This window comes from Arvicanthis niloticus, chromosome 10, assembly GCF_011762505.2.
Source record: "Arvicanthis niloticus isolate mArvNil1 chromosome 10, mArvNil1.pat.X, whole genome shotgun sequence".
In the NCBI taxonomy this organism is placed as follows: domain Eukaryota; kingdom Metazoa; phylum Chordata; class Mammalia; order Rodentia; family Muridae; genus Arvicanthis; species Arvicanthis niloticus.
In genome coordinates, this window is record NC_047667.1 from 9,318,579 (window position 1) to 9,346,063 (window position 27,485).

At 41.9% G+C, this 27,485-nt stretch overlaps 1 protein-coding gene across 5 annotated transcripts in view; it reads right to left on the reverse strand.

Moving 5' to 3' along the window:
- The window catches only part of Epb41l5 (erythrocyte membrane protein band 4.1 like 5), a 109,156-nt gene that overhangs the window by 5,590 nt on the left and 76,081 nt on the right, over nt 1-27,485 (reverse strand). For all 5 annotated transcript variants that reach the window (XM_034513096.3, XM_034513097.2, XM_076941033.1 and 2 more), the window contains exons 18-22: nt 25,424-25,521; nt 22,425-22,553; nt 17,603-17,667; nt 6,131-6,221; nt 3,381-3,455 (exon numbers count right to left, since the gene is read on the reverse strand). In XM_034513096.3, coding sequence (XP_034368987.1) covers nt 3,381-3,455; nt 6,131-6,221; nt 17,603-17,667; nt 22,425-22,553; nt 25,424-25,521 — 458 coding nt within the window. The remainder of the gene's footprint in view (nt 1-3,380; nt 3,456-6,130; nt 6,222-17,602; nt 17,668-22,424; nt 22,554-25,423; nt 25,522-27,485) is intronic.

A 27,485-nucleotide genomic window follows, 5' to 3' on the forward strand; every position in this document is an offset into this window, starting at 1 on the left:
TGTCTTGAAACTGGCTCAGGTAGACCAGGCTGGCTTTGAACTTAAGGGATCCACCTGCCTCTGCTTCCCCAGTGCTGGGATTAAAGGCAAGTGCTATCAGTGCCTGGCTCATTTATTATTTTTCAAATCTTTTAAATTAGATTGACTTATTTGTATGTGTGCATACACATAGCACAGGAGCTGCCAGTGGACACTGGGGTCCTAGATGGATTTATGGTCTCCATTCTGGCTGACTTGCAGGCACTCGATTTAGGTTCTCATAGGAGCATCTGACCATAGCTTGACTATAAATGAGCAGAGGGTTAAAATAGTGTTGGATACACAGGGTCCAGAGATTAGCAGTGCCATTATTAAGATCCTAACAGAATCAACGCAGGTTTACCCTAAGGTCCAGAGATCCAGGTCTACAGCTGCTCACGAACAAGACGGTGATACCTGGTGTGGTCTTAGTCTGATTTTTACAAACTTTATAAACCAAAGGAGACATGAGAAGAATGATCAGGAATATGCACAGAACATCAGGAAGAGGATGAGAGTCCTTTAAATTTGGTCACATGTGGGGTGGCTGTGATTGTTCTGCTAGCATGTCAGTTACCCATATAGAGACCTATAAAGCATGGCCTGGTGTTTGTTTTATATTATCCATTAACTTTGGTTATACTTTCACACAGGATGTTTGAGACCATTCAGGTGGCCAAAATTATTCACTTTAAAAACAAACAAAAAACCAAAAGGGTCTGGCCCTCAAAGTCACCAGGTTTGGGAAGAGACTCGGCTCCTTTGGCAGTTGTTGTGGCACCTATAAGTCAAAGGCCTTGTTTGAGCACAGCTTTGCTTAGAAGCATGAAGGCTATTTCTCCTCTGTGCTGACTTTCCTCTTTGTAGAATGGATGGTGGCTGATATCTAAACTAACAGCTCTGGAAGTGAGTATGAAAAAGAAGAACCAACAAAAAGAGGTAAACGTCACCACTTACACACAGGACACTAAGTTAGTATCAACAGTATCCAATTTAACTTATATAATTAAAACACTGAGACAACTTATTAAACTGGACAAAATTAGAAAGTCAGACAAGGGTAAGCGAGACAGCTCATGGGATGAAGGCACTTGTGGGTAAGCCTGACCATCTGAAGTGGATACTTGCCACACACATGATCTGAGGAAAGAAAAACTCCTGTAAGTTATTCTTTGACTTCACATGCAGTGGCACACATGCCCACGCACATACATAAACACACACGATACAAAAACAAACCCCATTAAAGTTTTAAAGGTCAGACAATGCAGGTGTGGTGGATTACACACCTGTACTCTCAACAGCTGGAAAGTGAGTCATAAGTTTACTCTAAGCCAGCTTATGTTACAAGGACTGAGCCCAGGACAATGACTGCAGTGACTACATCTCCATCCCTGGAAATGCCTCAGAACAGGAGCTGTAATCTAGACAAAGTAAGATAAGAAACTCACTTCCAAGGCAAGCATGCTACTGCTGACCCGAGCCCGGGCCTCCTACTTATTTACTTTTCTATGAGCATGTCCAAGTGACATTCTGGACACCACATATGTGCAGAAGCCCACAAAATCTAGAAGACAGTAACAGATTCAGCAGCCTCTGCCTCCTGAGTGCAGGACTAAGGTGTGGGCCACTCGCCACACTGCTGTCTGGTTTGAAAGGCTCACCTGCGCAGAGAGACAGGAGCACACATGAGCGTCCTGAATGATGCTCATAGCTCTTACGTCTCTCTGAGCTTCAGGTTATTCTGGCATTGATTTTAGAAATTATGTCTTGTCTATTTCAAGATTTATTATGGTTCAAGATCAGATATTTGAAATTACTTCTCCTTTGGTAATGCCTTCTTGTTTATTGATCTAAGTTGGTAGTCTGCATCACTAAATATCATCTGGAAACATGTTGGAAATGCGAAATTTGGGGTCTTTCCAAGATATTCACAATTTGAAACTCTAATAGACAACAGTCTATTTACTATACCTTCTGGGCAACTCTGATAACACTCGAGTTTGTACACACAAACCTCCACAGAAAGTGCTCTCTGCACCTCCTGGATCCTCAGACAGGAATCAATCGGGTTCCTTCAGCAGATCTTGTCCTACAGTTACTGAAACTCTTTTCTATCTCTAACCTGACTGCAAGTCCAGTTGAAGAAATGAACTGTCTTATTTATGGTGATGGTACTGAGTCCCGTGGCCTTCCAGGCTCAACAAGAGATATTTCTAATGCTAATTGTTAATTATGATCCCATCTCTCTGAAAGGCTAACATGTCCCTATAGCCTTAACACTTATTATAAAGATACAGACGGGCTTTTGCTATAGCTCTGGCTGGCCTAGAACTTGCTTCATGAATCAGGTTGGCTTTAGATTTGTGGAAATCTTCTTGAATGCTGGGATTACAGACATAAGCCACCAAGCCCAGATTATTGTCTTAACTCAAAACAATTATTTTCATTTTATGTATATGAATGTTTTACCGACATGTATGTAGGTGCATTACAAGTGTGCAATGAATGCAGAGGCCAGAATAGGGCTGTGGGTCCTCTGGAATGGAGTTACCTGGTATCAGCTACCGTATGGATGCCTGTATAGAACCCAGGTCCTCTGCTAGAGCAGCAAGAGCTCTCAACCACAGCTCCTTGCTGTAACTCTTCAGGCTGGAACAGGCTCCAGGTTTTCTCTCATGCTATTTAATGTGGTGTTGAATTACAAAGTTTTATAGTGACATGTGATTTTCTTTTTTTAAATTTTCTTTTATTTTTTATTTTTTTTCCAGACAGGGTTTCTCTGTATAGCCCTGGCTGTCCTGGAACTCTGTAGACCAGGCTGGCCTTGAACTCAGAAATCCGCCTGCCTCTGCCTCCCAAGTGCTGGGATTAAAGGCGTGCGCCACCACCGCCCGGCTGACATGTGATTTTCAAAGAGAGAAATACCAATTCAAAGCAGCCGAGTGTGAGATCAGAAAGGGATGCTAATGAAGCAGACAGGGCTCTTTGTGTCTGTGTGGTACACACAGGCCACACTGCACACGTGCAGGTCTTAGTGTCAGTCTGCTTGTTTGAGGCAGGGTTTCTCATGCTCCATGGTGTACTCCTGCCTGCTGGTCTAAGAGTTTCAGGAAATTCTATTTCTGGTCATTTTATATACACTACTGTGTTCAGCTTTATATGAGTTTTGGGGACCCATACTCATGTTCTTATAATTGTACAGCGTATACTTTACCCACAGAGCTACCTCCAGTCCTAAAAAACTCTTACTAAATGAAGTTTTACTAAATAATTAAGTAAAAAAAAAAAAAAATTGGAACTTAGCAAGAACATTTTCAAAGCAAGTATCTTTCAATCTTGCTGTTTCAAGATACATTTACCTGAGGTGTCACTGTGTGATCCATCAGATTCTCGGTCAGAGAAAGAAGTAAGGCATCCAGTTCATCGGTAGCATCCTAAAGGAGACAAGGCACCAAGAATCCATGAATAACTGCCATCACACTAAGCTCTTCAGTCTCTGAATTTATAACAGTGACCAGGGCCTAGTTAGTATTGACCCTTTATGTAAAATGGAACATTCAGAAAAGGGCTATCAAGGATTCCACTTCAAGGAAAAGAAACTATACTATAATCAGAACTAGAAAAAGAAGTTCTGTAAATATTCATGTAGCTATTGCATTTATACAGATAAAACATGGTAGAGTTAAGACAGTGATTGGTTTGTGGCCAGGCTGGCAGTCATAGTGTCCCAGATGAATTCTCCTCCTAAGAAGAGAAGGGAAAGGACATCCAGGTGGTGGTGAGATGCAGGCCATTGAATACGTTAGAGCAGAAAGCCAAGGCCACTCAGCAACAGAATGTGATCTTTACTGTGTGAAATGCAGGACTTGTTGACAAATGTGGGGAGCTGACAGAAGGTGGCTATCATCCTTGCAGCCATCTTGAGCCATATACCCTGACAAGAGACTTGATTACAATAGCCTACAACAGCTGAACACACTCTGATAACATCTTGTTTTAGACACCCAGGATTTTCCCTTGGGTGTGTGAGACTTAAAGGTGTGATTTAAAGGCGTGGCTTAGAAGTGAGACATATAAAAGGCAAGAGGCAGACAGAAGAAATTATTATTAGGTATCAGGCACTTGGCGGAAGAACTTGGAATTAGGTAGTAGGCACGTGAGATTGAGAGGGGCAACTTGGATTAGACACATGCACTAGGAAGAAGTAACTTGGAACTGGGAAAGAGACTAGCAACTTAGAACTAGGACTGGGAACTAGGACTTGGAAAGAAGAAGAGAGACTGAAGAATAAACGGAATTGAATCACACTCTGTCTGGTCTCCATTCTTCTCGTCCATCCTCACTTTCTCTCTCTTGCTGAACCCCGACCCTCGGATGAGAGCAGCTTGGAGCAGTGCAGGCTCTAACAATTTAGCCCCCAAGGCTTTTGGCAGTCTGGGTTCCAACATTGATAGAGCGGTCCCCGACATCTTAGCCCCCAAACGTGGGGTAGTGCAGTTCTCAACATTTTTGGCACTCAATGTGGGGCAGCTCAGGCCGCAACAGACAAAAGAGAGGAAAACATGTATTTTTGATATTGTTTTGTGGCATCTACTAAACAAACTGATGTTTACCAAAATGCTGTTTCTTAAATTCTAGATGAAGCTATAATTGTACCATCTTTGCATAAACAAAACAGTTATTTTCAGGTTGTTGAAGAAGTTTATGTGTTTAGTTTTGATTAATTCTTTTTTTCCCTTTTTAAATTATCAAATCATAATTTTTACTTTTTAACACTTGATTTAATTCTTAAAAAACAAAAACAAAAACACACCTTAACAGACATAGCCAAACTGGAGGGTCCAGCTCACTGTTGGTGGTGCAACCCCTGGGCTGGTGGTCCTGGGTTTTATAAGGAAGACTGAGTGAGCCACGAGGGGCAAGCCAGTTAACTACTACTCCCCCATGAGCTCTGCATCAATCCCTGCCCTGCTTACCTCTGGGACGAAGTGTGATGTGGAAATGTGAGCTAAATCCCTCCCAGGTTGCTTCTGGTCATGGTATTTTATCACAGCAATATGAACTCAAACTAAGATAAACTCTAACGGAAATATAATATAAATAAATATCAACTATACACTGCCTTTGCAGAGTGGAATTAAGGGTGATTCATAGTTTTCCCTTTTGTGAGGATCTGGTAAATTTCTTTTCTTTTTTTTTCTTTTTCTTTTTTTTTTTTTCGAGACAGGGTTTCTCTGTATAGCCCTGGATGTCCTGGAACTCACTCTATAGCCCTGACTGTCCTCGAACTCAGAAATCCACCTGCCTCTGCCTCCCAAGTGCTGGGATTAAAGGCGTGCGCCACCACCGCCCAGCTGGTAAATTTCTACAACAAACATTCATTATGCAATGAAATGGTGAAACTGTGGTGTTCTGTTGGAAAAAGCCCGAGCTTCTGATTTCTGAACTGGTTAGGATATATGAAGTGGACAAGGAATAAACTGGAATGAGCTGGTTATGCTGCAAAACAATCAGTGAGAGGTGCCTGCTGCTGTACATATTTACTTAGTGCCTACTACTTGCCATGTACCATGTGAGACAGTAGGAATACAAGATTGAACAAAACAGATTATCCAGGCATGGTGGCATACTGATCCTTGCCTAGGGAAAGTGAGCAGAGGGGCTAAGCACCAAGGCCAGCCTGAGCTACAGCAAGGTGGTGACTTGACAAAACGAAACAGAAATCAGTCCACTCACACAGCTCTGTGTCCTAGGGAAAATCAGACTATAAATTTCTGCGAAGTCATAGGTGAGCTGGGCATACACAACCTTGACCCTTTGATCTTCTAAGCACCTTCCACATGTCTATGTGCACAGAACAACGTGTCTTAGAGGAAAACAGGCGAAGCACAGCTAGTAGCCAGACTATCCCCAGCTGAAGCAGACACAAGCAGTGTAGACAGTGGGAAGCAGATTCTAGCTGCTCTTGGGAAGCAGGGTCTTCCCAAGAGATGAGGCCGTTCCTCCTGCCCCAAGTTCCAATGCCAACTAGAAATCACCAGCTATCCCTGGTCATATTACAGGTTAAACTCAATATTGTCTTTTGAAAAATGGAAAGCAGTCTTCTTACCTTTAGTACAGAGTCACTGTCTGCAGCTGTGGCATGCACCGGGGTGAGGGAATCTTTGCAGACGGGGACATCATTTTCACTGAATACAGTACTGGAAGGAAAAAAGGTAGACCATGCAGGATCTGTATAAAGGTGGCACTACTTCCTCCGGGAAGAACATGGAGGCCATGGAGAGGAAGAAAGGGCAGCTGGAGCAGAGCACTCAGACTGATGTCCAGGGCAGACTCTATACTGAGTGCAGTAGCACACTACCTTGCTTCCTCCCTAAAGCCACACTAAAATGGAGAAAAGACTTGTCTATAGAGGGGGAAAAAATCACAGGACCTAAAAGCCAAGGGTTGCCAGTATAGTTTAAACCCTTCAGCAAATTCAAAGTGATCTACTTTAGAACAGCATGGTTACAGTCTCAAATCCAGAGGGATTGTGTGGAAGATGAGGAGGATCTCCTTTTCTCTTTTTTTGAGACAGGATCTCACTATTTGCTTTGGCTGTCCTGGCTCACTATAGAGACCAGGTGGCCTTGAACTCACAGAGATCCACTCACCACTGCCTCCCAAGTGCTGGGACTAAAGATGTGGGTGTGCCCAAGCTTGGCTCCGCTAGCTGCTTCTTCCCTCTAGTCTGTGATAAACTACACGAATGAGAAAGTACAGTGGGTCAGGAAGACAAAGGAGAAGAGTCAGGACACAGCAGGACTGACACTGAGTCAGGACACAATGAGAGCACAGGGCGGAGAGCAGAAGTAATACTCAGGATGCTGCAGATACTGCGACAGGTAGACAAGAGGATGCTGAAGTACCTGTGACCTGCAGGCCCAGCATATGGCCAGGTCTTTATCTCCTGATGAGAACACGAATGTTCTACACATGGTTTCAGTGCCAGGAAAGGAAAGGGAGGTCCAGCTGACCGTCTATCAAGTCACCTGGAAATCTCATCTTTACTGTCACTGAAAACTGTGTGGTCATCAGCATTTGCCCCCATGTATCCCACAAGATGAAGAAAAAAATGAAGGAAGGATAAGGCCTAGACTGAGTGGGAGCGACTTCTGCTGTAAGCACAGCAGTAGGGTAAATACAAAGAAACAGATATAGGAAAGAGAAGCTATGAGACACAATAATGATTAAGATGTCCCAACTAAGTCAGGCAGAGGTGGTCACATTTTTAATCTCAGCAGTTGGGAGGCAGAAGCAGGTGAATCCCTGTGAGTTTGAGGCCAGCCTGGTCTACAGTCTTGAGTTCCAGGTCAGCCAGGACTACACAGTGAAATCCTGTCTCTAAATAAATAAATAAATAAATAAAAAATAAAAACAGTAATTAAATAAAAATTCCCAACTAATGAATACCGAACATTCAAAATCAAAAGCCTTATAACTTCCCAGAAGCCTTGTTGAGCTTAGGAGAATGAACATGCAGAAAGTTATTGGCACAGAGTAAAACCTGTAAGTTCTAAGACAGAAAAAAGTCACTTCAGGCTTCTGAACGAGGAATAACTCAGAAAAGGAATCAACAAAAGACTGAATTTTAAAGTAATGGACTATGTTCTAAAAGTGGACTCGTGTGCAGCTTGTGTGCTGACCACAGCACATGTGCAGGCAGCTCTATACCTCAGGACTTCTTACACACTGTTGTCGGAGGAAGACCACTGCAAGGGAAGAAGAAATGACTATGGGGGACTTCTGAACGGCAGGTAACACGAAGAAACAAAAGGTAAGACTTTAAATGTCAGAAATATAAAAACATAAAACTGAATGACAAAAATATTTTATCTTACTGATGCAAAGTTTAAAAACCATGCAAACCAATACGCTGTTGGTAAAAATTTGTGTACATAATAAAAGTAGTAAAAAAGTTCACACAGGAACCTAAGTAAAGTATCTGGGAAAACAGATCCATGGTTAAGAGTTGCTGAGCACACACAAAGACCAGAATTCAACCCCCCAGAACCTACATAACAATAGTGGGTGTGGTCATACAAGCACTTGTAACCCTAACCCTATAGGTGACAGAGACAGAAGGATCCCTTGGGCTTGATGGCTGCCACTATAGCACCAGCGTCAGTGACAGACCCTGTCTCAAGGTTAGGCAGAGTGATAGCACAGGACACTGAAGTTTTCCTGTGGCTTCTGCATCACAGCCTCTTCCAGGCTGGATTACAAGCTTGCACTGGTTCTGTTTTACTCTGCACATGAATTCCCTAGAAAATGATGCAAGGAACATGGGCATTTTAGAAATACTGTAACCAACCTGCAGCTTGCAACACCCTCTCTCCAACCCCAAACCAAACCAATTCACCACTACCACCTCCTCCTCCACCACCACCACCACCACCACCACCACCACCACCACCACCAGAATACAAACTTTGAGAGGCAAAGCCACAGAGCAAGAAATTTGGGGGGAAATCCCCTGAAGTCCTTAAAAGTGGAGACATTTGGAAACTGCTGAATATGCCAAGGGCAGGACTTTGGTGTCCTGCTGAGAGCAGACCGGAGCTCAGGGGCATGAGTGGCAGCATACCTCCACTAACTGCAGCCCCAGCCCTGGCAATCTTCTAAGTGCTGCAGCAAAATACGCCCGATACAGCCACCTATACAGACTCTGAGGACATTTTTCACTATTAGAAAACATTCTATTACATTAGTTTGTATGTGTGTGTTGTGTGGGCACTACTGTGCTCAGGCGTGTGTGCACGTGTGGAGGCCACAGAGACAAACTGTGGGAGTCAGCTCTCTCTTCCTACCACATGGGTCCAGGGATTAAACAGGTCATGCTTGGCAACAAGCGCCTCTACTCACTGAGCCACCTCCCTGCATCCTAAGGATGTGTTCACTTTTATTTTATGTGTATTAGTATTTTGCCTGCATAGATGTCCACATATTATATGCATGCCTGGTGCCACAGAGGTCGGAAGAGGCTGTTGAAAGTATAATTCCAGGCGGTTATGAGCTGCCTGTGGGTGCTGGGACTGAACCCAGGTCCTCTGTAAAGAGCACATTGTTCTTAGGCAGCTCCAAGCCCCACTTTCCTGTTTTTCTTCTTCTTTTTTTTCTTCATTTTGTTTTATGTCTTGGCTCTAGTCATATGAACTCTGTCAAATCACTAGCCGAGTTCTAAACTAGGGCAGCAGGCATCAGAGGCTACTGATAACAAAGACATCTCAAAATGTTACTTTGAACAGCTACCAACTGTTATATAATTGTTACACAGCGGGCAGAACCAAGAAAGCCCCAGATGACTCAGCTTTGAGAATTACATCATCAAGATCAAAATGTCCACTCTTCAAATTAAATGTGACACACTAAGGCTCGTTCACAAAAACAAAGCCTGTAGCAGGAGCTCAGAAGGCAGGGAACTTCAGTGGGGAAAGGCTCAGCTGGGTCAACTCTCTCAGAAAACAAGAACTACATAAGACCAGAACAGGGGGACAACGGACAAAAATGGAGCCACATGAAAAACTTAGAGCCAGAAAAAAGTATGGCTTTTTAATAAAAAAATTTTCTACAGCATTTCAAAAGCAGATTTAGTAAGGCAGAAGAATCGGTGAGCTTAAATAGAGCAACAGAGTTTATGCAAAATCAAGAGCAGAAGCCAAACAAGGAAAACCATGAGTCTAGAAGAGTGCAGGAGGCGGGCCTGATGCACAGCAGCTGACAGAGATGAGGGGAGAGAGATGAGGGGAGAGAGATGTGGGGAGAGATGAGGGGAGAGAGATGAGGGGAGAGAGATGTGGGGAGAGATGAGGGGAGAGAGATGAGGGGAGATGAGGAGAGAGAGAGATGAGGGGAGAGAGATGAGGGGAGAGAGGCGCAGGAGCTCAGGGGGCGCTGCCAGGTGAACTTAGAGACATCTACGCCATTTGTATTAAGTATTCAGTACTGAAAGCCAGAGACAAGCAGAGACTGTTGAAAAATGATTCCTCCCACTCAATGGATCTTCATACAGACAAGGCCAGGTTTTCATCACAAGATCTTTACTTGTGACCCCAGCCACTGACTGAGCTAGGTCATGGGGAGCCTGAGTTACAGGGCACTAACAAAGCCTCCCCTGGGTATCCTGCCTCTTGACTGGGACCCAGCTGAGTTCCTCCCCACCCTCCCTTCCTTCTGCTAATCTCTGCTCCTCTGGGTGAGCCGCCACTACCCAGAAAGACTTTCACCCAAGGGCTAACAGTGGCCTTTCGAGCTGGGACTCGGGGAGGTGATTTTCACTATCCATCCTTCTTTCCTCCATTATGATCTCTCCAGTCCTACCTCAGCTCTGAAGCAGCCTGTACAGGTGCCCCCCTTCCCACTCCATACACTGAAGTCGATGTCCCAACTCCGACTCCTGATGCGGACCCAGGGTCTCCCTAGCTCTTTCATCTGTCTCTCCAGAGATTCTTTGTTTTCCTGCAGCCAACTTTAAGGAGCCCTTCCTCCCCTCACACCTCCACTCCCTCAGTAATCTGCCTTTTGGTGAAGACAGGGTCACCCTACATCTTTCCCACAGCTCCAACCAGCTATTTCTCCAACCTCACCTCTAGTCCTCTTTGCCACTGACTGGCAGAATTTTCTACCTGGGATCCAGAGGGCAACAGCAGTCAAAGACTGGGTCTCCATCCAAACTCAACCAGAGACCAACATTTAGAAACGCTTCTAATTACAGATGCCTAGACCGCAACGCAGAACAGACATGCACAGCCAGGACAGCAGGCCTCCAAGACCTACCGTAGCCCGAGAACTGCAACACAGCTGAAAAAACAAGACGAGGACTTCAAAATAGCAAGTGTGACTATGTTCAAGGACCTTAAAGAGGATACGAATAAATCCATTAATGAAGTCCGTGAAAACACAAGGGAACAGAGGAATGAAAGAAAACAGTTTAAAACATGAAAGCAGAATCACCAAAGAAACACACACTGAAAAAAAACTGGAAATTAAAAATGTAGGCTGTCACACAAAGTTAGAGTTAAGCCTCATCAACAGAGTAAAGACATGGAAAGAGAGTCTCATGCTGATGCCAAGGCGGAGGAAATGGAAACTCAGTCAAAGGAAATGTTCAAAACCAAGAGCAGGCACAAAACATTCAGGAAATCTGGGACTCTATGACAAAAACAGACCTACAAATAGGGAATGTGAAAAGAAAAGAAATCCATGTTAAAGGCACAGTAAATATTTTCAACAAAATCATAGAAGAAAATGTCTCCAATGTAAAGAATGTGGTGCCTAACAAGGTATAAGAAGCTGTCTTGGGCTGGAGAGATGGCTCAGTGGTTAAGAGCACTGACTGCTCTTCCAGAGGTTCTGAGTTCTATTCCCAGCAACCACATGGTGGCTCACAACCATTTGTAATGGGATCTGATGCCTTCTTCTGGTGTGTCTGAAGACAGCTACAGTGTACTCATATACATTAAATAAACAATATTGAAAAAAGAAAGAAGCTGTCTTATGGTTCTCTAGCTGTGAGGAGACACTATGGCCATGGCAACTCTTATAAAGGACAACATTTAATTGGGGCTGGCTTACGTCAGAGTCAGCCCATTACTGTCACGATGGAAGCATTATGGCATGCAGGGAGGCGCAGTGCTACAGGAGGAGCTGAGAGTTCTACATCTGGATCACCAGGCAGCAGGAGTGACTAAACTACCGGTCCTGGGCTTGAGCTTTTGGACCTTAAAGCCCACCTTCTAGTGACAGACTTTCTCCAACAAGGCCACACCTCCTAATAGTGGCACTCCCTATGGGCTAAGCACTCAAACACGTGAGTCTATAATAGTGGGGTATAGAGAACACCAAACAGACTGGGCTAGGAAAGAAATTCCCAGTGACACAAAATAATCAAAATATTAAATACATAAAACAAAGAAAGGCCATTAAAAGGTTCAAGAAAAAAAGACAAAGTAACATATAAAGGCAGGTCCAAAACAGCTGCTTCTCTCTGGAGACTGAAAGCCAGAGGGCCTGGATGAAGATTCCACAAACTCTAAGAGACCACAGATGCCAACTTAGACTACTATCCATCAAAACTATCAATAACAACAGACTGAGAAAGGAAAACATTCCATTAATAAAGCCAACTTTAAGCAATATCTATCTAGCAACCAAAATCTACAGAAGGCACTAGAGGGAAAAATTCAGTCTGAAGAGGTTAACCATACCCAAGAAGACACAGGAATAAATAATCTCAGAACAGTACATCAAGAAAGGGAGAATAACCCACACCACAAAACAAAATTACAGGAATCAACAAACACTGCTCACTGGTAACTCATTATCAACACTCTCAATTCTCAAGTAAAACATCACTGACTAACAGACTGGACTAGAAAACAGAGTCCAAGAAACACACCTTAGCATCAAGTATAGACATGGCAAAAAGATGAAGAAAGGTTTTTCAGGCAAATGGACCTAAGAAACAAGTAGGTGTAGTCATTTTAATATCTGAAAAAATAAACTCCATATCAAAACCAATCAGAAGAAATACATACTCATTAAAGAAAAATTCACCAATTCTAAACACTGGTACACCAAACAAAAGGGTACCAAAGTTCATAAAAGAAACACCACTGCAGCTAAAATCATACAGTCATAGTAGGTGACTTCAACCCCACACTCTTACCAATAAACAGGTCAGCCAGAAAACCTTAACAGAAAAAGTCTAGAGGTTAAATAACATAAGAACTCTAGTGAACCTAGCAGATATTTACATTTTACCCAAATGCAAAAGGATATACTTTCTTCTCAGAAGCGTGTGGACCTCTCCAAAACTGACTATACACTTGGACAAAAACTAAGTCTCAACAAATGTAAGAAAATCAAGACATTCTACATCCTATCTAACAACCACGGATCACAGTTCATTATCAACAATAGAAATAACGCAAAGTATACAAACTCATGACCAAATGAAAAATGGGTCAAGACAGAAATCAATAAGAAAAAAGACAGAAATCAATAAGGAAATTAAAGTTTCTAGAATTAAATGAAAATACAACATACCCAAACCTATGGGACACAATAAAGGCAGTTCTAGGAGGCAAGTGCCTACATACAACAATTGGTGAGGTCTTGTATTAATAACTTAGTGGCACACCCCAAAGAACAAGAAGAACAAATAACACCCCAAAAGAGTAGACATAGTGGTCAAGAAATAATCAAACTCAGAGCTGAAATAAATGAAACAGAAATAAACAAAATACAAAAAATAATGAAACAAAGAGTTGGTTCTTTGACAAAATGAGTAAGACTTAAAAACCCTTAGCTGAATTAGCTAAAGACAAAGCGAAGATCCAAATTAATAAAACTTGAAATGAAAGGGGACATCACAATAGACATCAAAGAAATCCAGAGAACCGTAAGGACATATCTGTAGTGCAGCAAACTGGAAAACCTAAAGAAATGGATGAATTTCATGATATATATGACCTATCAAAGTTAAATCAGATAAGCAACTTAAATAAACCTGTGACCCTTAGTGAAATAGAACAGTAATTAAATTTTCCAACCAAAGGCCCAGGGCCAGTTGGAGTCAGGACAGAATTCAACTAGACCTTCAAAGAAGAATTAATAGCAATATTCCTCATAATATGTCCAAACTCATTTCCAAGAGTACAATTAACCTGATATTTAACTCACACAAAGATCCAACAACAAAAAAAAAAAGAAAAAAATTATAGATCAATATTCCTTATGAACACAGATGCAAAGATCTTCAATAAAATACTTGTAAACTGAATATAAGAACATATAAACAAGTTTACCATAGCCAAGTGGGCTTCATCCCAAAGATATAGGAGCGTTCAATAAATATAATTTGATAAATATAATCTACCACATAACAGACTGAAAGACAAAAACCACATGATCATCTCATTAGATGCAGAAAGAGCCTTAGATAACATTTAACACCCCTTCATGATACAGGTCCTGGAGACTAGGGATACAAGGAACATATCTCAGTATAGTAACGGTGATATACAGCAAGCCCATAGCCAAAATAAACGGAGAGAAACCCAAAGCATTTCTACTAAAATCAGAAATAATATGAGTTTATTCACTCTCCATACCTCGTCAATTTAGTACTTGAACTCTTAGGTAGTTGTCTTATTGACAACTGAAGGAGATCAGGGGATACAGATGGGAAAGGAAGAAGTCAAAGTGTCTTTATAGTATAAATAAATGACCCTAAAAGAAACTCAGAAATCCACCTGATTCTGCCTCCCCAAGTGTTGGGATCAAAGGCGTGCGCTGCCACCGCCCGGCAAAATAAACAAATCTTTAAAAAAAAAAAAGATCAGATGAAGGTATCGGCATCCTAGATTGTAAGTTATACTACAGAGCTACAGTTATAATAAACAGTAATAAAAATTGGCTTAAAAAGGCAGAGAAAGGCGGATTTCTGAGTTCGAGGCCAGCCTGGTCTACAGAGTGAGTTCCAGGACAGCCAGGACTAAACAGAGAAACCCTGTCTCGAAAAACCAAAAAAAAAAAAAAAAAAAAAAAAAATTGGCTTAAAAACAGGCAGTTTGACCAATGGAATTAAAATGTAGAGCTACAGCAGTTAAGAGAACTGGTTGTTCTCCCAGAGGTCCTGAGTTCAATTCCCAGCAACCACATGGTGGCTCACAACCATCTGTATGGGATCTGATGCCCTCTTCTGGTGTGTCTGAAGACAGCTACAGTGTACTCACCTACATAAAATAAATTAAAAAATGTAGAGCTAGACTAAGTCCACATAACTATGGACACTAGAAATGCACACTGGGCCAGGCAGTGGTGGCGCACGCCTTTAATCCCAGCACTTAGGAGGCAGAGGCAGGCGGATTTCTGAGTTCGAGGCCAGCCTGGTCTACAGAGTGAGTTCCAGGACAGCCAGGACTACACAGAGAAACCCTGTATCCAAAAAACAAAACAAAACAAAACAAAAAAACCCAAACAAACAAAAAAAAAAAAAAAAAAGGAAAAAAAAAGAAAAAAAGAAAAAAAGAAAAAAAAAGAAAAAAAGAAAAAAGAAATGCACACTGGAAAAAAGATAGCATGTTCAAAAACAATGGTGCTGGTCAAACTGGACAAGTGCATGTAGAAGAATGCAAACAGATTCACATTTATCAGCCTGTACACAACTCAACTCCAAATAGACCAAGGACTTCAACAAAAGACCAGATACCTCGAACCTGACAGAAGAAAAGGTGGGGAACAACCTTGAACCCATTGGCACGGGAACAGACTCTTCATAAGACATCAATAGAGCACGCCATAAGACCAACAATTAATAAACAGGCATGATAAAACTGAAAAGCTTCTGAAGGCAAAGGAAATACCATCATTTGGACAAACTGCAGGCTACAGAATGGGAAAAGATTTCCATGCATCTGATAAAAGGTTAGTATCTAAAATACATAAAGAGCTAAAATCAACAACAAAAACCAACCAACCAACCAACCAACAAACCAAAAACCTCAAACCCTGGGCATCAAGAAAACAAATGACCCAATTTAAAATGAGGTAGAGAACTAAGCAGAGAATTCTCAAAAGATGAGACACAAATGGCTGAGAAACACTTGGAGAAATGTTCAACAGCCTTAGTTAACAGGGAGCTATGCTCAGGGAAGGCAGAAGGGGACTGATGACTCCCAAGTAACAGCAGGACTGATGTCATGTGGACTCACAGAAGCTGGCAGTGTACAAACGGTGCTCACAGGTCTAAGCCAGATAGGGTCTCATAACTGAGAGGGAAGTAGAGATAAGCTCCCACCTCTAACCAAGAAGCTACCTGTAACTGACAACTATTTGCAAATAAAAGTTAATTTTCTCCAACAGAGTCTCACTGAAAATATAAAGCACACATCAGTATGCCCCAGCAGTAGATGACCAACATAAAATGAGCTCAATGGGAGCTGGAGAGCTGGCTCAGCGGTTAAGAGCACTGACTACTATTCCAGAGGTCCTGAGTTCAATTCCTAGCAACCACACTGTGGCTCACAAGCATCTGTAATGGGATCCGGCGCCCTCTTTCAGTGTGTCCAAAGACATCGACAGTGTGCTCATACAAGTAAATTAAACAAACCTTTAAAAAAATTAAAAAAAAAAGAAATTGTGTGTTACCACAGAAAACTTAAAAAAAAAAAAATGAACTCAATGGGTATTTTTGTAGCCTTTTTGTCTCAAATTGCTTTGTTTAGGCTTTTTTCTTATATATTTTGATTTCTGTTTTTGTGTGTCTGTGGTATGTGTGTGTGTGTGTGGTTACTATGCTTCTTTCTTTTTAAAATTTGGTTTGTGTGTGTAGTTATTTTTGGAGAGAAAAAATGAGCGTGGAGTTGGTTGTTGGCAATGAGGGGAAGATCTGGGAGGAGTTGTAAGAGGGAACAGGCATGATTAGAAGACAGTATATGAAAAAAATTCTTTTTCAATTAAAAAAATTACCAAATAACAAAAACAAACCCAAAACAAAACACAAATGGAAAATCTACAATCAGACATCATTGTATGATATATTTAAAAGTGTTATTAAAAAAGAAAAATGTTAGCTTAGGATCCTAAATTCAAGGGAGCTACCCTTCAACAATAGGAAGAAATGAAGATACTCAGTCAAATGAAAGCTAAGTGGGTCTGTCACAAGTAACTACACCCAACAAATGACTAAGGGAAGTCTGTTCACTACCCATTAACTTGAAACTAATAAAAAAAAAAAAAAACCCCAAAAACAATAACAAAAAAACAAACAAAACAAAACAACCCAACCAACCAACCAAACCAGAGACGGAGGGGAAGGACCAGCCCATTTTGATACAAAGATGAACAAAAAGGAACGAGGGATGAACAAGGAGGAAATTCCCACCGACACAGACAAATGGCAACAACTCACTCAGAATAAAGCAGCAGAAGAGAAGGAGGGACAGCAGACACCTTAGCTCAGTTAATATCAGAATCTTAGAGGAGGGACAGCAGACACAGTAGCTCAGTTAATATCAGAATCTTAGAGAAGGAGGGACAGCAGACACCTTAGCTCAGTTAATATCAGAATCTTAGAGGAGGGACAGCAGACACAGTAGCTCAGTTAATATCAGAATCTTAGAGAAGGAGGGACAGCAGACACCTTAGCTCAGTTAATATCAGAATCTTGATAGAGAAGGAGGGACAGCAGACACAGTAGCTCAGTTAATATCAGAATCTTGGTTGTTCAGTTTACTGTAATGACAAGATGAAGCTGAGATCAACTATTAAACTCAAGAGTCATAGTACATACTAATTAAACCTGATTTTGTTGCTCTGTAGTTTGAATCAATTAAAGAAAAATGAGGATATAGAATGACTAAGAATGTCTTCAAACAATCTAAAACTAGATACTAGCTGGCTCTCTGATGGATAGCAAGGAGTGAATTCAAACTATCTTTCAAATAAATACAGTCAATTCACTGATGATGTACAAAGAAGAGGTAAATGCAAAGAAAAATAAGAAAAGCAACTTAATTCAGTTTACCCAAGACTGTACCTGTTTGTGGCAGCATCCTGAACAGTGGCATTTTTATGAGTTAATAAACTATCTTCTCTTGTAGCCTAAGAAAATTAAATAATGAAAACATTGAATATTTGAAAGGATACTCAACAAGTTTATCTTTCATTCTTTTAAAAATAAAATAAACTTGCTTCAATTCAATTAAAGGATTAATTATTATATCTTACCAATATCACATCTAATACGGTCCTATCCAACAGCCAGATCAATAGTGTAAGGCTCAAGTTCAGAATATACATGGTACATCCTCTTATCACACAGCTAGTAATTACTTAAGACACTACAGAGTGTTACCCAATACAGACAAAATTTACAGACTCAATGTCAGCATTTTTCAAATTTACATGATAAAAAGAAAATGGTTAGCTGTATCACTGGATCCTATTTCTCATTAAATGAAATGAATAGTTTAAGAAAGAAGTCCAAATGTTTATCTGAAGAGCTCAGCTTTAGCCGACATCACCGAGGTAATGTTTAGGATGGTAAATGTACTCACTTCAACTGCCTGAAGAATTCTGAAAAACAGGTGCGTAACAAACATAACATTTTCACTACTCCCCTGACTGAAAAAGTCATAAATTTCACATACGCTGGAATCATATAATGCTTTCTTTAGTCTCTATTTCTTTAGAGCATCATGATTTTTAAATACTGCTCGATTTGTTAATGTGTTTGGGTAATGTGTATCAAATACCACAAGCATGAGAGTTGGAGGGTAACTTGTGGGAATTGTTCTCTCCCTCCACATGTGGGGCTTGGAGACTGAACCACAGTAGTCAGTCTTGGCAGCATGCACTTTTATTTGCTAAATCAAAAAGGGAGGGCGCAGACCACTCACTGTGGGTGGTGCCATTCCTGGGCAGGTGGCTGTGGGTACAAAAGAGAAAGCTGGGCAGCCAAGAGGAGCAAGTCAGTAAGCAGCACTCCTCCATGGCCTCTGTTCAGTTCCCACTGTCATGATGGTTTTCAATGACGGACCGTGGCTTGTCAGTGTATGATAAAATAAGCCTTTTCTCCCCAAACTGCTTTTGGTCACAGTATTCTATCACAATAGAAGCCCGGGGCAGGTTGGACCAGGTTTGTGGGGAGTTAATGAAATAGGCCTGGTCATAATTTGGGGCAGATTATGGAAGGACTTAGGAACTTTGGGCTAAAAAACCAGTTGCATGCTCACAGCTTAATGTGCTGTTGTGGGAACTTAGAAGACATAGCTGAGAACCTGCAGATGATGGAAGTCTGCTTCACAAAATCGTAGAGGGAAGTAGAGACTCTAGAAGCTGTTGGTATGCTATTTTGTACTATGACTCTATGGTTCTGGTCAGCTGGAGCTGAAGAAATCAACTGTGATCACTGAGGTGAGATCTTCTGGGAAGTGTTTCCTCAGGCTTATCAAACAGAAGCTGTGGTCCAGAGAGGGTCAAGGCCATAACTGTGGCAGCCAAACTTGGTAATGTGTAAGAGTCAGTCAGTTTGTATTGGTTTTGAAGGTCATGGAGAGTAGCTGAGGCTCTGCACTGTGTGTTGAGGTTGGAGTTCCTGAAGAGAGGCAAGGAGAGACCACTGGTGAAGACATCCTTAGTTACAGTGGAGACTCTGGAATTTTGGACAAGCCAGTACCATGGACTAATCATCCAGGACAGTGGCAGGGAGTATGTGGAGCTTCCGAGCCTAGGAGGCAAGCTACGTGCTCTGCAGAGGGCAGAGCCTGAGAAGCTTTGGAGTCCAAAGAATTGGGAGCAGGTCCCATATGTCAATCACTGAACTTTTTACATTGTTGAATTTTGGTTTTGTTTTGATTTGATTGTAAGTGTGCCCTGAGTTTTTCTTTTTGAAGTGACATTCCAGGTTAAATGATACCCATTAATTCTTACTGTACTGGGAGCTTCCCCCCCCCCCCCCCCCCCTTCTTGAGACAGGGTTTCTTTGCAGCCTTGGCTGTCCTAGAACTTGCTCTGGAGACAGAGCTAACCTTGAACTCAGAAGAGATTCTCCTGCTTCCCTCTGCCTCCGAAGTGCTAAAATTAAAGGGGTGCACCACCACCATCCAACATTTACTGAGAACTTAGTATGACCAAGTATTGGATCTTTTGAAATGCCTCTTCTTTATGAAATGAGATAATCTGGTTTCTTTGTAGGTGTCAAGGAGACGCAAGGCCTCTCACTTTATAGCCCTCTTTAAAATCATAGAAATTTATCTGCCTGTCTCTCAAGTGCTGGGATTAAAGGCATGTGCCTCCACTCTAGACTACTTTAAATATGTAAATTCTATAGGGTTTGAATGATAAACTAGAATTTCCCCTGACACACACCTTTGTGTGATCACGATGTATGACTGTATATACACTCTGCATTATAACTTGATCACACTTTCAAAATACTCTCTCTGTTGGAGAGGAGAACTGGTTTGGAATCTTTTTCCTGCGGTATTTTTCTCTGGTTTGGGTACAGGGATAACAGTAATTGAATAATTAGGAAATCTCCTTTCTGTCCTATTTTCTGAAAGAGTTTGTAAAGAATTGGCATTGCTTCTTTTTAAAATATTATTTAGAGCCAGGCAGAATTCTGTGAATTCAAGGCCAGCCTGGTCTACACAGTGAGTTCCAGGACAGCCAGGGCTACACAACAGAGAGGGGTGGGGTACCCTGACTCAAAATAAATATATAAAATGAAATAAAACCAGGGTAGATTTTTATAATGCAGGCATTGGCTCTTGTTGTTTTCCTTATGAGGAGGCCTGTCAGTATAAAATAAAATCCTGAATAATTTAAAGGTATTGAAATTTCTTGTTTTATTGAATCAAAACATCTGAAGAACAACTGGCGTGTGGGGTCACGTTGTTTTCGTCTGTCCAGACTGCTGTAAGATACCATGGGCCAGAAAGCATGCAAATAGTAAACACTCCAGTCACACCATGCTAGAGGCTGCAGTCGAAGGCTAAGACCCTGGCCCTCAGAGGGGACAAGGCAGTTCTTTGAACCTTTCTAAGAGCATTAAAAAGAAAATTCAGATTATATATTAATGTCACATCAGCTGTTGTAGTGACTGCCACTATTGGGGCCGTTTTTGTTTGAGGAATAGTCTCGATATATAACCTTGGCTGGCCTGCCCGGGGCTCTGGATTAAATGCACGTGCGCCGCTCCGCCCGACTGGGCCGTACTGCTTACATTCATTATGTTCCAAGCAGCAGTCTGTGTCCATTGCATCTACTACTTTATTTCATTCTTACAATGCATCTCAAGGTAGGTTTCACTACTATCTAATTTAAAACAGAAAACAAGGCTTGAGAAATGAACAACAATTTGCCCTAAAACAAAAAATTTGAAGGGGACAAAATAGAAATGAGATTCTAAAGCCTATGCTTTCACCTCTTACACTTGTCATCGATGATAACATGTTCTGTTTTGTTTGGTGAAAGTATGAACAACAGACTGTCTTTGGGTTTCCACTGCTGGGATAAAGTACCATGACCAAAAACAACTTGGGGAGGAAACTGCTTATTCATCTTTTAGCTTTGCAGTTTACCCTGCAGGGAAGTCAGGGCAGGAATGCTAGCCAAGAACCTAGCGGCAGGAACTGAAGCAGAGGCCACTCAGAAGTGCTGCTTACTGGTTTGCTCCACGTGGCTTGATTAGCCTGCTTCCTTACACATCACTGAGGACACTCCCACAGTGTTCTGTGGGAGCACTGTCTCCAGTGAGCAGGACCCACCCACCTACATCAGTCTTTAACCAAGAAAATGCCCCACACAGTGTCCGCAGGCCAGCGTGGTTGGGTATTTTCTCAACTGAGGGTCCCTATGACTCTAGCTATGTCGAGCTGACAAAACACTAGCCATCACAATGGCTAATGACATCAGTTCTCTTGAACGCCTGGGACAGAAATGGAAAAACTTTTCCTCCACAGGCAACTATGAAGTCAGAGTTGATAAACTGACTTGGTGAGGCAGACTTCTATGCTAATTTCAGTATGGAACAAAAGTCTGAAAGTAAAGAGAAGCCAACTGGGGAGCAGGGCATCCATACCCTACAGGGGTAGGTACACGGTCCGTCCTTCACCAAGTCACAGTCAACTCTCCTTGTGTATCAGTCCTGCTGCTGACTGCATCAGAATCTCCCTAACCAAGAGTGTGGATGCATAAAGAAGATCTAGGATTAGAAACTTAATATTGAAAAAAAGATCGAAAGTCTCTGGGTTTAGTGGTTGTGTAAAAGTGAAAACAACCTAGTGCGTCATTTTCAAGGCACAGGCTTTATGTTTGTTTTACCCAGCTTCTATAGCAGGGCATCTTTAGCACCTCAGCCTGATGGCAGCTGATTCTGAGCTCGGACTGGCCAAAGGCTTCCATCACTGTGCACATCGTCTTGGAACTCTGTCGTCTGCACCCTGCTCTCTTTCCATGTCATCATGTCCTCATCACACCACTGACCAAAGCAATATGGGATGAAAAAGTTTACTTGGTTTCCACCTCCACATTACTGCTCATCATTGAAGGAAGTCAGAATAGGAACAAGCCAGGCAGGAACAGTGAAGCAGGAGCTGATGCTTATTGGCTTATTTATTACAGCTTGTTCAGACTACTTTCTTACAGACCATAGAACCACAAGTCCAGGGCTGGCACCTCCCACAATGGGCTAGGCCCTCCTCCATCAACTGCTAATTAAGAAAATGTTCTACAAACCTGCCTATAGCCCAATCTTTTGGAGGCATTTTCTCAGTTGAGGCTCCTTCCTGCTTGTATTAAGTTGACATAAAACTAGCCAGCATATTGCAGGACCATGTCTATTGAAGGAAGCTTACCTTATGCACGGCTTCTACTTGAGCTTTCAAAATGTTACTCTTGAAGTCAGGAGGAACCCTTACTGCATTCCCTCCTGGGCTCTCGATGGCATTATTAAGACATTTCTCAGTCAACTTTACCACTTCTTCCTGAATGTTAAAAGACATAATCATTCTCAGTAGGCCACAGTCATGCGGAAACAGGAATGCTGAAAAGTTCACATTTAGACAACCAAAAATAACATGCCTCAAGCAGCTATCTCCTGCTCCAGACACACCCAACTCCTGTAACTATCTGTAGATAAAGAGCTTCACAATCAAAGGGACTGGCCTCTAGAGGTCCTAATCTGAAACCCTCCTGGGACAAATGTCAGCAAGTATCATATATTCTCTGTGAAGGGCTTTTCTTTTTTCTTTTTTCTTTTTTTTTTTTGTTTTTTTTGAGACAGGGTTTCTTTGTGCAGCCCTGGCTGTGCTGGAACTCACTGTAGACCAGGCTGGCCTCAGAAATCCGCCTGCCTCTGCCTCCCAAGTGCTGGGATTAAAGGCGTGTACTACCACTGTCTGGCTCTCTGTGACTGTTTTAATTTAAGCATTTCAGTAACTCAGTTGCTTAAAGACTAGGCATTAGGTCCTGACCATTCATAACTTCATGGTTCTAACTCTGGAGTTGGTACCAGTGGAGGTGACGTTTTGTAACAAATTATATGTAACAATCAATGTAACACATTTGTAAACATTCTCAGACACACTGATGAAAATAATGCCTAAATCCACTCAATAAACACTAAAGTTAAAAAAAATCAGCTATTAGAAATAAACAAAGGGAGGCAGACTAATACATTTGAAAGCAATATAAGCTATCTGTATTATACTTACTATCTTACTTAACTTAAATAGTAATTGCTGGTGGGCACAGGTCTGAATACCATACCACCGTCTATGCCTGATGTACTGGATGTTCTTATTCCTATTCTGATGTTTCTCAATGTGGTCTCTGTTTCAGCCTCTAGACAGCACCCCAAAATCTGAACTTAAGATTTTTGATTTTTTTCGATATCTTATGTAGCTCAGACTGATTTTGAGCTGATAATCCTGCCTCGGCTTCCCAAAGGCTGAGATTAGAAGAATATACCAGAAGGTCTGAATTTTTAACAAGCTTTCCTATGTAATTCTGATATAAAAAAGTCTGAAAATCACTTTTTAAGACTTGACCTTCCCTGTAATCTCTTAGCTCCTATAGCATAAGTTAGTCCCAGTCCCTGTGCGTGCGTTACTGGGGACTGATCCTAGGATCTTGTGCACCCCAACCCCTTCTCTTTTTGGTTTTAATTTAGAGACAGGATCTCACTAATCTGTCCAGGCTGATGTTGAAATCATTGATAGGCCTTTATTCTTCTGATTTAGCTTCCCAGGTATCTGGGATTATGGCCCTGAAGCACCAAGCTCAGGTCACAATAATCCTCTATGTCCTTGTACAATCATGGTTCATCCAAACATATTGACATTTCCCCCCTTTCCTGAAGGCTGCTATGTTGCAGACTTAAGTACTTCTTAATCATCTTTTGCACATTACAACAACCCTCATTGCAAAGTCTCAAAACACAAGATATTAAAAAGAAAAAAAAAAACCCAAACAACTAAACAAAACCCAGACCACTGAATCTAAGCCAGTCCAATAATGCTTTTTCAGTGTGTTTATTTAGTCTTGAAATTTTTCTATGTACTTATCTGTACATGCATGTGAGTGCAATGGTCAGGAGAGGGATCGGATATCCTGGGGCTGCAATGGGAGATGGTTGTGAGCCTCTATGTGAGTTAGCCTCTATGTGGGTGCTGGGAACTCAGGTCTATGGAAGAGCTGCCAGTCATCTTAACCACTGACCGTCTCTCCAGCCCCTCAGGATGTCTTTAAAGAAACATCATAAGGCAGGCAGTGGTGTCACACTCCTTTAGTCCCAGCACTTGCGAGGCAGAGGCAGGCAGATCTCTGAGTTCGAGGCCAGCCTGGTCTATAAGGAAGAGTTCCAGGACAGCCAGAGCTACAGAGAGAAATTCTGTCTCAAAAAAAACAAAAAACAAGATACCTTAAATTCTATTTATTTTTAAGAGAGTATCTCACTGGGTAGCCCTGGCTAGCCTAAAATTCATTATGTAGACTAGTATGGAACTCACTGAGATATACCTACTTCTGACTTTAATTTTTTTTCTCTGTGATTTATTTTTATTTTCTGCGTATGAGTGTTTTGCCTGTACATATATGTGTACCACATGTATGTATGGTGCTCTCAGAATTCAAGAGAGAACATCTGAAACCGGAGTTATAGATGGTTGTTATCTGCCACGTGGGTACATGGAATCACACGTGGGTTCTCTGCAAGAACAACAGTCACTCTGTCAGCCACGGAGCCATCTATCCCAGTGAGCACCACACCCTGAGCCCAGCCCTCTTCAGCCCCAGGAATTTCTTAACGTTGTCATGCAAACTCTTCCCTTCACTCCTACAAATCTGCACATTTCCTTTGGAATGGAAAACAGGTCGATTAGAGCTCAACACAGACAGATTTCCCACCAAAAATGAGACAGTACTGCTGTGTTAGTTAGTTTTTCTGTCAACCTGACCCAGGCTAGGGTTATCTGAAAAGAGGGAATCTCCACTGAGAGACCCCCCCCATCAGATTGGCCCACAGGCAGCCTGTGGCAGTTCCTGGTTAAGGAGGGTGTGCTGGAGTGCAGCACCCTCTTAATAATCTATTATAATAATTATAAGTATTATAAATATAAGAGATTAGTTATAATCTCTTAATAATCTAAAAAGTGAAGCTTCTGCTTCACTTCCTGCCGTGAGTTCCTGCCCTTATTTCCTTTCATGACGATGGTAAACTGTAAGAGAAAATAAATCCATCCCTCTCCAAATCACTTCTGGTCAAAGTCTTTATCACAGTGATAAAGCAAGTTAGACAATGGTCTGGGAAAGAAACCCGCAGTATAACACGTGGACACACAAGAGATCCCAATACCTGGCTGTGAACATTAATGTCAATGGCAGGTCGAAGAGATGGCAAGATACTCTGCTCTGTTTCCAGCTGTTTAAGCTTCTCTGTGTCATCTTTTAATGCTGTGAGAAAAATTAAAAAAAGCCAAACTTCTCATTAGTTTGCCTGGCCGAGAGTTATGAGGGTACACAATAAAGTTCTGTTTTTCCTTCACTAGAGGCAGAATAATCAAGATGAACACAAAAATCTCCAATAACTCTCTAACAGCTCAATTAGGAGTCACTCTTAGGGCTGGGCTTCCTGGTGTGTGGCTTTAGAGACAGGTAGATCTTTATGAATTTGAGGCCATCCTGGTCTACATAGTGAGACCTTGTTTCAAAAAAAAAACTTAATCCTATAGCTAGGCGTGGTTCACAACCCTCGATTTCAGTACTTGGGAGACAGAAGCAGGCTGATCTCTGTGGTATACATACATCAGTCATGATATACATAATGTTTAAAAAACCATTTCTCACTATCCATTTTCTTCTTGGTAAGAGAAATGTCACTGCTCAATTCAACACTACAGCACCTACATACATTCAAGAGAGGAAGGCCTGTTACTGTTTGAACTGAAGACTCAGACGGTGGTCAAATTTCTCCTTCCTCCTCTCCCCTCCCCTCCTCCCTTCCCTTACCTTGTTCTCGAGCAGCCTTCTTGGAGGAACTACGATACTAACTATCTGAACAGCCATTAAAGTACCTAAAAAGATCCTTTCAAGACCAGCCTTAGGGACTCAAGGGAAAAAAAAAAAAAGATATGGAACCAAATGGAGAACACACTTGTGAGTGCATCAAGAAACTGTAGTAGATTTTGATCTGGATATTTAAAAAATATCCTGTACTCTGGTTTCTCCTGATCCTGGCATAGGACTTGTAATGCTAACAGCTTTTGCCTTCAATTCTCCCTCACATTTATTTCCAGGCAACAGCCAAGGATTCCCTTTCCTTCCTCTGCCTGGCAGTAATTTAAATAAAACATCTGGTGTACTCGTCATTTTTCAGCTAGGCCCACAGGGCCTGGGACCTTGTCTGCCCACACTGGACACTGCCCCAGCCCTATCATGGCAGTTAGATTCAGAGTACACGGATGAGAGAATGAGGAGAACAGGAGGCACAAACTGCCTGACAGCTTAGGGTAGGAATATGCCTCTGCCGCTGGAGGGAACCAGTTTCTTGACTGAAAGCCACAGATGTTGTTAGAGATGCCAGAAGTGCCTGGGAGCTCTGACCTCTAATCTGGTTTTTAAATAATTCAGGGTGACCTCTTCAGAGAAGATAATGTTAAAAAGGTAAAAGTTCATTAAAAGAAAACTTCTAGTCAAGAGAATATAATCTCAGGCCTAACATTCAAGTTGATCCAGGTCAATTTCATGGTCAAGGACCATCGCTAGGAAGCTGGCTCACCTTAAGCCATGATAACAAATTCTTTGTGTGTGTTATTGTGTGTGTTAGGGGCCTTGTCCCAGGGCTCATCAGACCACTCTCAACCAGTCAACTGTAACAATAACTGTTACCAGAGTTGGTAGAAGGTCAGTCCACACTGGCTGAATATGCCCGGAGAAGGAGGCTTGTCAGAAACAGTCTTTTCTTCCAGAGCCAGTATTGTTCAAACCTTCTCCACTTCCTGAAACTCTTGCATACATGCCTGTTTGCCAGACTCCTGGATGCCAAACATTCCTGAGACCTGACTCCATCACACCCCTTCCTTTGGCACTATCTAGGAACTAGCAAATCACGTCAGACTGCACAGTGTGAGCTTCCACCAATGAGGTGACACAGTCAGCATCCAGTGACAGGATAAAAACTAAGTGACTTTCCTCCTCTAGGGTGCTTGCTTGCTTGCCTGGCCTGGGTAGTAGAGCACCATTTACAGAAGCTGTGTTGCTGAGCTACTGTTGCCTTGTTCAAGTGTCTCTATGTGATGTCAGGAGAATTCTGTTCCAAATTACTTACATGAATCTTCATTTTCATACTATAGCCATTATAAAATACACAGTACAGAGGACAGGAAGACTGAGAATATAAACTGAACATAAGAATATAT